The 12,877-nt window shown below is 45.9% G+C and overlaps 1 protein-coding gene across 4 annotated transcripts in view; it reads left to right on the top strand.

Moving 5' to 3' along the window:
* Nucleotides 1-10,661, top strand: part of LOC143956536 (legumain-like) — a 248,129-nt gene extending 237,468 nt beyond the window's left edge. For 3 of the 4 annotated variants that reach the window (XM_077466740.1, XM_077466738.1, XM_077466739.1), the window contains exon 14: nt 9,944-10,661. In XM_077466740.1, the coding sequence (XP_077322866.1) occupies nt 9,944-9,986 (43 nt within the window). In that variant the 3' untranslated portion in view covers nt 9,987-10,661. Of the gene's footprint in view, nt 1-210; nt 330-2,039; nt 2,130-3,016; nt 3,218-4,897; nt 5,069-6,736; nt 6,805-9,943 lie in introns of all 4 variants that reach the window. The other variant, XM_077466737.1, reaches the window with a different exon arrangement.
* Nucleotides 10,662-12,877: the final 2,216 nt, after the last annotated feature.

A 12,877-nucleotide genomic window follows, 5' to 3' on the forward strand; every position in this document is an offset into this window, starting at 1 on the left:
AAACCAATCCGCTTCCAGGTTTTATTTTTAAAGCTTAATTGAACCAGCTGAAGTTAGAAGCTGATTGGCTACCATGCAGAGCTGCACCAGATTTTGCACTTTCCAGTTTTAGTAAAGCTCCCCCCCCCCCCCCCCCCCCCCCAAAGTTGTTGTACGGATCATTGTCTATTTTTTATATGTACATCTTTTATGTTTATTTTCTTTTTCTAGTTTATGCCACCACAGCTGCCAACTCTCATGAGTCCTCTTATGCCTGTTATTATGATGAGAAGCGAGATACATACCTGGGTGATCTGTACAGCGTCAGCTGGATGGAGGATTCCGACATGGTGAGTTTTTTTTTTTCTTTTCTGTATGCTCATTATTCGCTTCAGCCCCGGAAGATTTTACCCCCTTCCTGACCAGAGCATTTTTTTTGCGATTCGGCACTGTGTTGCTTTCATTTACTACCACCAGCTCACCAAGTATCTGGAATTACAACTGTGCAAGCAGTAAACAGACCTGGCCCCCTCACTCGCACTAAAGCCACCCTCCCTGCAGGACCGGTGGCCTTGCCTTATACTGCGGTAGAGGTGCGGGGAGGAGGACAAGGTTAGCGGTGCACTGCTCAATCCGGGGTAGTGCAGATGCTTCTCCTCTCCGCCAAACAGGAGGGCGGCCCTAAGACTTCTGGCCAATTGGGTCTCAGGAGCCGCTTCCTGATTGGCCAGGAGTAGAAGCAGGAAGACATTAGTGAATATTAATTTGCTAATGTCACACAAATGTGTGGGAATGGGGTACCCTGAGCCCACCCTTTCTGAAGCCAATTAGAGCCTCCGGCTCTAACCACGTGCTTCAAACAAAACAACCCACATTGAAATCCATGCTTCTGGTGCCCTGCATGTCAATTAGGGACCGGGCGCATGGATTGGGGGGGCTGCGCCCCTAATGGACAGGTCACCATTGGTCAGAATTCAGAATAAATAATATAATGTACATAGACTGTAACAGAATAACTGCTTAAATGTCAAATTATTTATCAATCAATGCTACAAAACGCTGTGCCTATAGGACCATAGCTTGGCTGACAAGCCTCCCTCAGCTAAGTTTGATTGGCAGTGGCTCCTAGCAGGAGGTTCCTAGGCTGTGCTTAGTGAAAGCAACCACTCCCCTGCTTATGTTACCACGCCCCAGCTCAGTTTGATTGGCAGTGGCTCATAGCAGGAGGTTCCTAGGCTGTGCTTAGTGAAAGAAACCACTCCCCTGCTTATGTTACCACGCCCCAGCTCAGTTTGATTGGCAGTGGCTCATAGCAGGAGGTTCCTAGGCTGTGCTTAGTGAAAGAAACCACTCCCCTGCTTATATTACCACGCCCCAGCTCAGTTTGATTGAAGGCACCTCCCAACAATAGCCTTGTTATCACAGCAGCAGCTGTGACTAGTGAATGCAAGCATGCCCCCTGTGCATGTAACCACACCCCCAGCTTGGTTTGATAAGCAGCAACGTCTATCAGGAGCCTCCCTGTCACAACAGCAGCAGCCTCCAATACATGTAACCACACCCCCTTCACATGCAACCACTGCCCTAGCTCAGTTTGATTGATGGCGGCTCCCACCAATAGCCTTGCTGTCACAAAAGCAGCTGCGCCTAGTGAATGTTACCACGCCCCCTGCTTGATTTGATTGGTAGCGACTTCTATCAACAGCCTCGTTGTCACAACAGCAAAGGTGTCTAGTACATGTAACCACTCCTCCTGCACATGTAACACCCCCACAAAGCCCTGACAATGGCTTTTGAGTAGGAGCCATGCTGTCAGAAGAGAAACTGCCCCAGTTGCTGTAACCGCGCCCCTTGCACATGTGAACACGCCCACCACATTTGCAAGAAATATTAGAAGGAACGCCCATGGCTGTCACCTGACCCCTAAATAAAAGTGCAGTTTGGTGTAAATCTCCCCGCTTTTTAGTACAATTGGTTAGCGATAACGCAATGCATTGTTTTTATAGATGGAGTTTTTTCTGTTCTATGACTTTATATAAGATATAATATTTGTCTTCTAGGAGGATCTGTCCAAGGAAACATTACACAAACAGTTTTTACTGGTCAAGCAACATACCAACACCAGTCATGTGATGCAGTTTGGAAACCGAGTGAGTGATGGACTTGTAGTTTTTCTGCAGTCTCTGACCATCCCCTGGAGTGTGTCTGCAGTCTCTGACCATCCCCTGGAGTGTGTCTGCAGTCTCTGACCATCCCCTGGAGTGTGTCTGCAGTCTCTGACCATCCCCTGTAGTGTGTCTGCAGTCTCTGACCATCCCCTGGAGTGTGTCTGCAGTCTCTGACCATCCCCTGGAGTGTGTCTGCAGTCTCTGACCATCCCCTGTAGTGTGTCTGCAGTCTCTGACCATCCCCTGGAGTGTGTCTGCAGTCTCTGACCATCCCCTGGAGTGTGTCTGCAGTCTCTGACCATCCCCTGGAGTGTGTCTGCAGTCTCTGACCATCTCCTGTATATTGCCACACACACTTTACTTGCCCTGTTATATCAGTGATCTCTAGCAGTCTTGTGTGATGTCTCCAGTCTATGACTCTCTTGAAACATATCCCCAGTCTCCCACAATGCGAATAGTCTCTGACCATCTCCTGTAATATAGCTGCAGTCTCTGACCTTCTCTTGTACCATGCATGTGGCCTTCTCCTATACATAGTCTGTGGACAGGCTTCTAGGAGTCAAGGTAGCAGCATTGCTGGGACAAGAATTCAATGAAGGGTGGGTGGAGTTCTGTAGTCCAGAAGGAAGAGATGACAACACTGCTTGGGAAATCAGAGGCACTGTGTTGTCAGCTCAAACGTGACGTTTTAAAGGGGCAACACAGGGGACCATGTGCATGTATGGCAGATGTACTGTGTGTGTTTGTGGTATTTTTCTGCATTAGGTGGTTGGTTCTGTCGCAAAACTAATCTCCTAAGGAAGGGGTTAAATCTATAAACCCAATGAGACTTTTATTGATATTCTGTATCTTATTATTTTTTTTATCAGACTATTTCTAAGATGAAGGTGAGCCAGTTCCAGGGCAGCGCTAAAACCGTGGCCCCTCGCATGACTCTGGAGCCCATACACAACCTGCATCTGACCCCCAGCCCAGAGGTGCCCATGGCCATCCTCAAGAGGAAGTTCCTGGATTCCAATGATGCTGCTGAGGCCCGGGATGCACTGCACAGGATAAAGGCCCTACAGGAGGTGAGAGGAGCCGGCCAATGATGCAATCAAATCTAAGATTTTAGTTTGTATTTTATAGCTAAACTGCAGCTATATAAGGAACAGAAAAAAATCAGCATTTACAAGCAGTTAAAAATCATATTTTTTTGCTCGAATTTGCTTAGAACTTTGAAATATTCTATATTTTCTGAAAGCAGAGACTCTGGAGAATAAAATGTTGGGCGTTGCAATTTTTTATGTTGCAGAATATTTTTGCATTCATCAAACATATTTTTAGGATCAAATGAATTTTCATGCACACAAGCACAATATAATACCCCTTTTTTTTGTGTGTAAAATATAAAAGAGGTAAATGGTCACCCAACGTGTCCCTGTAAAAGCCTTTACAAGTTATCAGTGTAGAGTTAATTGTAAATTATGGCCCTAGAATTATTACTATTACTCTGGCCTGCGGGACCTGTGCCCATTTGTATGTATCTGCAGGGGGGATGGGAGTTCTCATGCACATGTCTAGTAGATGGCTACTAGACATGTGCACATATATTTTTTTATTTGGTTTTTAATCTTAGTTTTGCAGCTGCTACTAAGATTGTATCTTTTTTTATTTTTTAAGCCGGTCACTTTTACGATCGCACAATCTGTGCTTGATTAGCTGCATCAGAGTGCAGGAAATGGGGCTTACAAAAACCCACCTCTGAAAAAAATAAAATAAAAAATAATATATATGTGTATGTATGGTAATGTATGTATTAATTTTACAGGGTTTTTTTTTTTTTGTAACTTTATCATAAAAGTGACTGGCTTAAAAAAAATATTCCAATCTTAGTTTTGCAGCTGCCGCTATGAACTTGTTTTAAGCACTTCAAGTCCGTAATGTGGTTTTTTTTTTTTTTTTCAAACATCCTAAAGACCTGAAGTGGTTTAAATACTGTTAGTAATAAATGCCTACATCTGTCTTCATATTGGCTTCATGCATTCTCCTGCTTGTGCCAGACAGGCTGTATGGCATTGAATTGTGCTGTCAGTCTAAAGGCCCATACACACAATCAGACTTTTTGACAACAAACATGCAAATGAGCTGTTTTGGAGCAACATCCAACCGTGCGTACGCTCCATTAGACAAACTTTTTTGGTTTTCATCGGACTTTTGTTGGCTGTGTGAACGGACAAACTTTCTGGCAACAAAAGTCCGATGGAGCAAAGTCTGATCGTGTGTACAGAAAACCATAGGACTTTTGTACAAAGTACAAACAGGCATGCTCAGAACCAATGCAAAAGATCAGACAACAATACAGAAGTTGACCAAAGGTGGCGGTAAAGAGCAGAAAAAGCATGTGATTTGGTGAAAGTTGGCTGAAAAAGTCCTGCTGTGTGTATGCAATACAAGTTCACGGCCAACGCCCTTTGTACAAAAATCCAAGGGAAAGTTTGTACAAAGTCCTATCGTGTGTATGAGGCTTAACACTGGACACTTGCTGGGGGGCAGAATGGTGACATCATCAATATTGTGTGGCTTAATCATTGTCCAATCAGGATGGTGGATCTGTTACCAAGCTGTGTTGCTTATCAACAATAGAGAAGTGTGGTCACTGACCGAGGTACTTCTAAGCTCCTCTGATTCTCCACATCCTGGTCCTTCTATAAAACCAACATATCATCATAGCCAACTTTCATACCCATCCCTCCTCATCTTCCTTCCAGGCCAAAGCCTTGATCAAGGAATCGGTGAAGAAGATTGTTTCTGTGGTGACGGAATCCGATGAGTTGACAGAAGAAATCCTTACCGATCAGACGGAAATTAACGATCGCAAGTGTTACCGCGCCGCTGCTGAACATTTCAAGAAGCAATGCTTCGACTGGCACAACCCTCTGGTAGGTCCTGCTCAAGCTGCTGCTTCTCCTAGGGGTGTCACAGGGTCTCCTCCTTCAGGAAAATCTCATTTTGTCACACTTCGCTTTCCCTCTTCACCAGTCCATGAAAGATTTTGACTTTACAGTGCATTCATTGCAATGGGTGTTTTCACACTGGGGCGATGCGCTTGAGGAGTGTTAGAAAAATTCCCGCAGGCAGCATCTCTCGGCCGGTTTGGGAGCACTGTAAATATCACTCCCAGAATGCTCCTGCCCATTGCAATGAATGGGCAGCGCCTAAAAAAAAAAAAGTCTGCTAGCGCCCTAAAAGCACCGCTAAAATGCAGCTAAAGCACAGCTAAAATGACTGGCACTTTAGAATTGTTTTAGCAGCACTGCGGTGCTCTAATGGAGCATCTGTCTGCCCCACTCATGCCCGTTTCTATTTTAACCACTTGCCCCAACCAGCCACTGCAGTTTTACCATGGCAAAATGGCACAGCTGTGCAAAAAAATTATGTCACTTCCCCCTGTGGCCACTAGGGGCACGCGTGTGGAGCTGATGGGAGCCGGGCTCTCATGCTTGCTCGTGACACACCGGAAACTGTGTTATTGCGATGCAGGAATCGCATCTCCCTCGCAGGGAGTTCACTCTGCCCCCTGTGAACCGCTGTGGGTGTCAATACAAAGTTAATGTGACTCTCCCAGATCGGTTTTCGGATCGCAGTGCAAACTGTGAATTCAAACAGGAGACTCAACGCAATCCGATTCCAGTGTGGGGGGGGGGGGGGGGAAGGTTCCTGCAGCATTTGTGTATGAATGCAATAACAAACTGGCTAAATTTGCATTGCACAGACATTGCATGTGATCTGCACAGCAATGCGGTGTAAATCGCATGCAATGTCTTAGCAATAGTGTGAACCCAGCTTAAAGCGGAGGTCCACCCTAAAGTGGACCTTCCACTCATTGGAATCCTCCCCCCCTCCCCTCCGGCTCCACAATCGGCAACTTTCAGGGGGGAGGGGGGTGCAGTTACCTGGCTAATCCAGGTAACTGCACCCACTTCCGGGATAGCTCTCTGCGGAAAGGGGCGTAGATCTACGCCCCTTTCCCAAAGTCCCCCCGCTGCCTGCTGGGAAACGCACGGATCCCAGAGACAGCGGGGACCATCCTTATTGCGCAGTGCGACTCGCGCATGCGCAGTAGGGAACCGGGAAATGAAGCCGAAAGGCTCCACTTCCTGATTCCCATACCCAAGATGGCGGCGGCAGCACCCGAGTGACGATCGAGAGATCGGCTTCGGGTGCCGACATCGCTGGCGCGCTGGGCGGGTAAGTGTCCTTATTTTAAAAGTCAGCAGCTGCAGTATTTGTAGCTGCTGGCTTTAAAAAAAAAAAAAAAAAAAACGGCGGAACTCCCGGCGGACTCCCGCTTTAAAGGAAGAGGATCTGCTCCATTTTCTCAGCTTGGAGGAGTGGTGCCGGCTTTGTGCCTTCACCAATCTTTGCTTAATTCCCCAATGTATATTTAACGTTGCAGCAAATCCCAATCCTTGGTCTGAGACCTTGTTTTGTGCCAGAAGTATAGACCTCTGATATCCAGGATATTGCTTTCATTGTGCAACATACTAATCCTAAAAGGTTCTGTGTTAGCGGTGATATGAGACCTGACGGTGTATTTGTCATTGCAGTATGAATATTCCATGAGACAGCTCTACACTCTGGTGAACCTCTGTGAATCTGGATTTCCACTAGAGAGGTAACCATCTCTGCCTTTCCTTGTAGTAATGTTAATTGCTGTCTATAGATCTGCTCCTTATCCTTCACCCTGCGACTCTTCTGAAAAAAGCAACAATGGCAGCCGCTCTGATCTGCCTTACATAGCATAAAGGAAAGGTGAAAAATTGGTGAATATCGCGCTGATATGCAAACAAATGTTTATCAAATGGCAGCCGGCGCAACACTAAGACAAGTGTAAATCAAGGGATATGTGAAAGGTAAATTTTTGTGCCGTGCTCAAAAATTCATGGTGATAAAAAAAATTATATATACAAACGAATATACACTGTGCAAAGATCACAAAAAAGAGTGAAAAGTGATGTGAAATTCACACCCAAACTAAAGTCCATGTGCCATCGTATAAAGATTTTTTTTTATACCATAAATATAACAGTCCTTGGATAAATGGTGAAAACAGATTATGTAACTATAAGTGGAATTCCATGTGACTTTGTTGAGGTGAAGACATGGACTATAGAACCACCACCGGTTAGTGAGGAGGCTTACTGGAGTAAGAGGACTCAAATGGGCATGTGCCTCGGTGAGTCCAGATCAGGATGAAGGCAGTCCAATTGGTTAAAGAGGAAGTAAACCCTGATAGGTTTACTTCCTGTTTCACTCCCTGCAAAGGCAAAGCATAATGGACTACTATGCATCGCATCGCATAGTAGCCCATTATGTGTCACTTACCTGACACAGGAGCCAGCGAAGTCGCCGCTGTCCCCTGTAGTCCACCGAATCCATCTTGCTGGTGGCGTCTCGCAGCTCCGCCGCTGTCATTCGGCGAAGCCGCCACTCCCGCACATGCGCACGGGAGTCGACACGCGCGGCAGCTCCATTTTTGGAAATGCCGCGCTCAGTGCGCCTGCGCGCCGCTGTCTACGGCGCATGCGCGGTAGACAGCGGTGCCCGTTTTTGGGCAAATATCTCCTAAACCAGATAGGTTTAGGAGATATTGCTTGGACCTACAGGTAAGCCTTAATCTAGGCTTACCTGTAGGTCAAAGTGGTTTGTAAGGGTTTACAACCACTTTAAGAGATGTCACAGAGAAGCAGTCCTCAGAAGCAGCCAACTTGTTAGACCAAATCCTCTCAAATGTTCGCATCGGGGGCGAGCCCTGCTGATGTTGTTGTGCTATCTGCAAACCTTATTTTCAAGCACTTGATCCACTTTCTAAATGGTTTTTCGTGGGCAATTTGTCGGGCAATGGCTGGTGTTGGCACTTAAATCATCCCAGCACCATGATTGTAATGGTGTCAGGATGATTGAAGCGCATCATTTCTATTATTACATTGTTATATAAAATGAAATGGTTCAACTCACCATAATGCAGAATCAGTGGGAGTCCTGAGTGTCACTTGCCACGTTGCCTGCCACCAAATGCAGAATGTCACCTGCCACGCTGCCTGCCACCAGATGAGGTTTGTCACTTGTCGCCTGCCACTGATTGGCACTAATATGCAGCACTGATTGGACACAGCTGATCGCTTGTAAAGAGCCTCCATCAGAGGCTCTTTACCAAAATCGGAGTTGCGATCTCTAAGACTGACACACCACACGAACTATCGCCGTGCTGCGTTCCCCTACACACCAGAAGCTACAAGGCAGCTGAAGACTTCCAGCGTATATGTCTGCACCAAATCCCAAAAATCCAGCGGAGAAGGGAAAAGGTGCACATGAGCAGAGCGATGTCCGACAACACAGCTAGCAAAGTGACCACTTTGACAGCTGGCACTGCCCCGAGATGAGTGTCCTTTTTGGATTGCAGGGGGAGGGGAGATCGTGAGCCAAAATGTTTCAGGAAAGCAGGCAAGTGCTTGGAGATGGAGAAGTGCCATTTGTCAAATAAGCCGTCTCCTGTTAACTGCGTTGTCGGATGATTTGTAGGAGGGGCATGGTGTCCAGACTCATAACTAGCCTTAAAACATGAGACAAAGTTCTACAGGTACTTTTATCCCCTGGGGAAAAGCGTGCATTAATAAAAATGGAAGTGAGACTTTAAGTGCACCACAGGAAGCGGGAGGTCACCTCTAGCCACTTCCCAACTGCACTATAGCTGAATGACCGCTACAGCATGGCCAGCCGGTTCTGGGAGGGTGTCCATATGACGTCCTCCCGTGATCACCTTCTCTGTGATCCCTGTGTCCTTAGGAAACAGCTGATCACAGATTGAGGTAAATGGCCAATTACAGCAGCCCTTTACCCACGTGATCAGCTGTGTCCAATCGTAGCTGATCACAATGTAAACAAGCCAGTTATAAGGTCTCCTTTCCTCACACTGACAGTGTCCTGATTATCAGTGCAGCCTCATCTTGTGCCCACTGGTGCAGCCTCATCTTGTGCCCATCAGTGCAGTCTCATCAGTGAAGGAGAACATTTTATAACAAATTATGGAAAACTTTTTTTTTTTCTTTTATATATTTGATATTTTATTTCATTTATTTTGCAAAAAAAATAAAAAAACCCAGTGGTTATTCAATACCGCCAAAAGAAAGCTCTATTTATGTGAAAAAAAAATATATAAAAATTGTTATATGGGTACAGTGTTGCATGACCGCGCAATTGTCATTCAAAGTGTGACAGCGCTGAAAGCTGAAAATTGGTCTGGACAGGAAAGGGGTGAAAGTGCCCAGTAGGTAAGTGGCTTAATGTTCAGCTAATGTCCCTTTAGGTTGCACTGTTGATGCTCTCATTGGCTAGGATTACATAACACAGAGGTGCCGCAAAGCGGCTGTACAATTTCTACATATATTTGTTGAGACTGCTGGCAACAATATAAGTTTAGTCTTTGCTCATTGGAAAATTTTGTTGTGCTGTGTATATGATCAGGGCTAGGACAAGGGGTGGGCAGGAGGGCGCGGGTGCCCTGGGCGCAATGGATTATTGCAGGAATGTGGGCACCCTAACCCTACGGGAAGGAGTCGCAGTTTAGCATCTTTGCCCTGGATGCTGGCTGGCCTTGTCCTCGTACTCTATATGATAATGGTCCTTTCCTCCAGTTGTTGGTCCAGATTGGTGAGAAGCTTCTTTCTTTTTTATTAATTTTTTTCCCTGCCTTGCCCTCTTATGTAATATTTAGTATTTTGGAGACACACTAACACTTGTTTATTTTTTTACAGCATCACCCGTGCTATGAATAATGTCTGCCAAGATCTGCACTGACACGGCTGGCAACTCAGTCTTCCCAGCAGAGGGCAGTAGAGGGGGCCACTGGTGATGATTAACCCTCTCTGTGATTTGCCCCATCTGAAGCTGCTGCCACAAACCTAATCTCTACTATGTCCGTTTTTTTGCCTTCAAGATCACAAATCTTCTATACAATCTCCAAACTTCACTTACAAAGCCAAGTCTATCGAAGACTGGAGTGGTTTTTGGACCTGCGAAGCTTGAGCGAGTCCCTGACCCGTACAACCAGAGCAAGGAGTGTGTGTGTGCGTGTGTGTGTCCTCTCTGAATGGCCAGGGAGGTCAGAAACCGCCCCCTAGGAAGTCGAGGCCTGCCCCCTAGAGGCCACCAAACAACATAGACTACAAAGACTTGAAGAGTGGGGACAATTCTTGAGATGCTGCTTGACCAAAGTGAAGTGTCGAAATTGACTTGTAATGTATCTGGCCAGTTTGAAGGAAATGCCTGACTTGAGTTTAATCAAATGTGATATTAGGGAAATGACCACAAACTGAAAATGTAGCTTTTAACTTCTTAGCGTGCAGATTTTCCTTTTTTTTTTTTTTTTTTTTTTTTTTTTTTTTTTTCACTAGGATATTTTAATTGCGAAGAATGTTTTAGTGTTCCTCAAAGATTGAATCTGTCACCCAGGTAATAAATTGTGGAAGTCAATTTTCTTGTATTTCTTTAGTAAATACCGCAGACTGCTGCCTTATGGTTTAAATCACGGCCCTAGTAGCCCGGTAGATCTAAAACCCAGATGCACCAATAAGATGGGCCGCTCAAGATGGAATTAAAGCCCAGCTGACAACCACAGACTTAAAGTATGGCCATCAGCCATGGTTACCAAGGCTTCAGGGGATCCATCCTCCTTTCAAGTAGGGATGAGCCGATGTTCGAGTCGAACTTGCGTTCGACTCGAACATCGGGTGTTTGCCTGTTCGCCAGGGCTGCGATCTGACGATCTCCTTGTTAAAGGGGGCTTCCAGATTCCGATAAGCCCCCCCCCACCTGCAGACCCCCACAACCACCGGGCAAAGGTTGTGGGGATGAGGCCTTTGTCCCCATCAACAAGGGACAAGGTGTTTTGGGGGGTACTCCAAAGCACCCTCCCCATGTTGAGAGCATGTGGCCTGGTATGGTTCAGGGGGGCCCTCTCTCACCCCCCCTCTTTTCCTGCAGCGTGCCAGGTTGCATGCTTAGATAAGGGTCTGGTATGGATTTTGAGGGGAACCCACACGCCATTTTTTTAAAACTTTGGAGCGGGGTTTCCCCCTTAATATCCATGCCAGACCTGAAGGGCCTGGTATGGAATTTGGGGGGACCCCCCATGCATTTTTTTTTTATTTTGGTTCGGGGTTCCCCTGTGGGGAATCCCATGCTGTTTTTATGAATTAACTTTTTATGTGTATTGTCGGACCGACCATTCATTATAGCCGCGAGTATATTTTCCGGCGTATAAGACGACCTTTTACACTTAAAAAACTGGGCAAAAAGGACGGGTCGTCTTTATACGCCGGGTCAGCTGCTGGGATGCCTTCTGGATGTCCGGTAATACTGTATGTAGCTTCGGCTACATACAGTATATACCGCTGAGCCAATCCCAGTGAGCGATTGTATTCAAATGAATACAGAGCCTGCTCGGATTGGAGTAACAATCTCTGCCAATCCGAGCAGGCTACACACAGTAGCCTGCTCGGATTGGCTTTGAGAGTCAGAGGCGCGGGCTGATGTTACAGCTTCTGCCAATCCAAGCAGGCTTTGTATTCATTAATATAATACATTGCTCGCCGTGATTGGCTCCAGCATTAGCAAGAAGGAAGAAGGAAATGGCTCCAGCAAGAACGAAGAGGGATATGAAGCGTCGGAAGCCTCGGAATGGGGGGGTCGTCTTAAACGGTGAGTACAGGGCAAAACTTTTTAATAACCTGTACAATTAGGGGGTCGTCTTATACATGGGCAAATACGGTAATTTTGTGCAGGGACTGTTGTAAACATGGGAAACATGCGCCACTTTACAGGCATACTATAGACACCCCCCCCGGTCGGTACGAAATTTAAAGGAATATTTAATTTCATTAAAATCACTGCTCCTGAAAACTTTATTTTATTTTTATTTTTTTTGAATTGATACATGTCCCCTGGGGCAGGACCCGGGTCCCCAAACACTTTTTTATTTTTTTATTTTTTTTATGACAATAACTTGCATATAAGCCTTTAAAATGAGCACTTTCGATTTTTCATGCTCGTGGCCATAGACTTTAATGGTGTTCGCATGTTAGAACAAACTTTTTGCCTTTTCACATGTTCTACTGCGAACCGGGGTGGGGGAGGAGTTCGGCTCATCCCTACTCTCAAGCAGACAAATGAAAGTTGAAAGGATTTGCCAGTGGTGGGGCTTCTTGTGTTTTTTATCCAGAACTTTATTCTATAGAAAATTATACAGTAACTGCTTGCGTACTGCCCGCCGTCATTATACGACAGTACTTTAACGTTGAATACCGTTGTTATGGCAGCTATCTGCTGCCATAACAATGGTATAAAAACGTTAAAGTACATTAAATGGCGGACGATCCGCTTTCAGATAAAAGTGGTCACCGTGGTGGACTGCCCACGAGATCATTTTTATCAGCGGTGGGAGCGGCGCTCGCCTCCCTCCCGCCGCGTTCCGTCCGGTCGTCTCCACACGCTTACCAGAGCCATCGGTAGTAGCGGAGACGATCCGATCCTTTCCCCTCTGAGGCACTGTGTCCAGTGAGGGAATGATGGCACCCACTCGACTCAATGATGTTGGAAGCGATGTCAAACGTTACTTCCACCCAATGGCCTTAAAGGGTCTCTATATCTATCTAATATATATATATATATATATATCTATATCTCACATT

The sequence above is a fragment of the Lithobates pipiens genome, unplaced genomic scaffold (assembly GCF_037356315.1).
Source record: "Lithobates pipiens isolate NorthernLeopardFrog02 unplaced genomic scaffold, aLitPip1_a1.2 Scaffold_37, whole genome shotgun sequence".
NCBI lineage: Eukaryota > Metazoa > Chordata > Amphibia > Anura > Ranidae > Lithobates > Lithobates pipiens.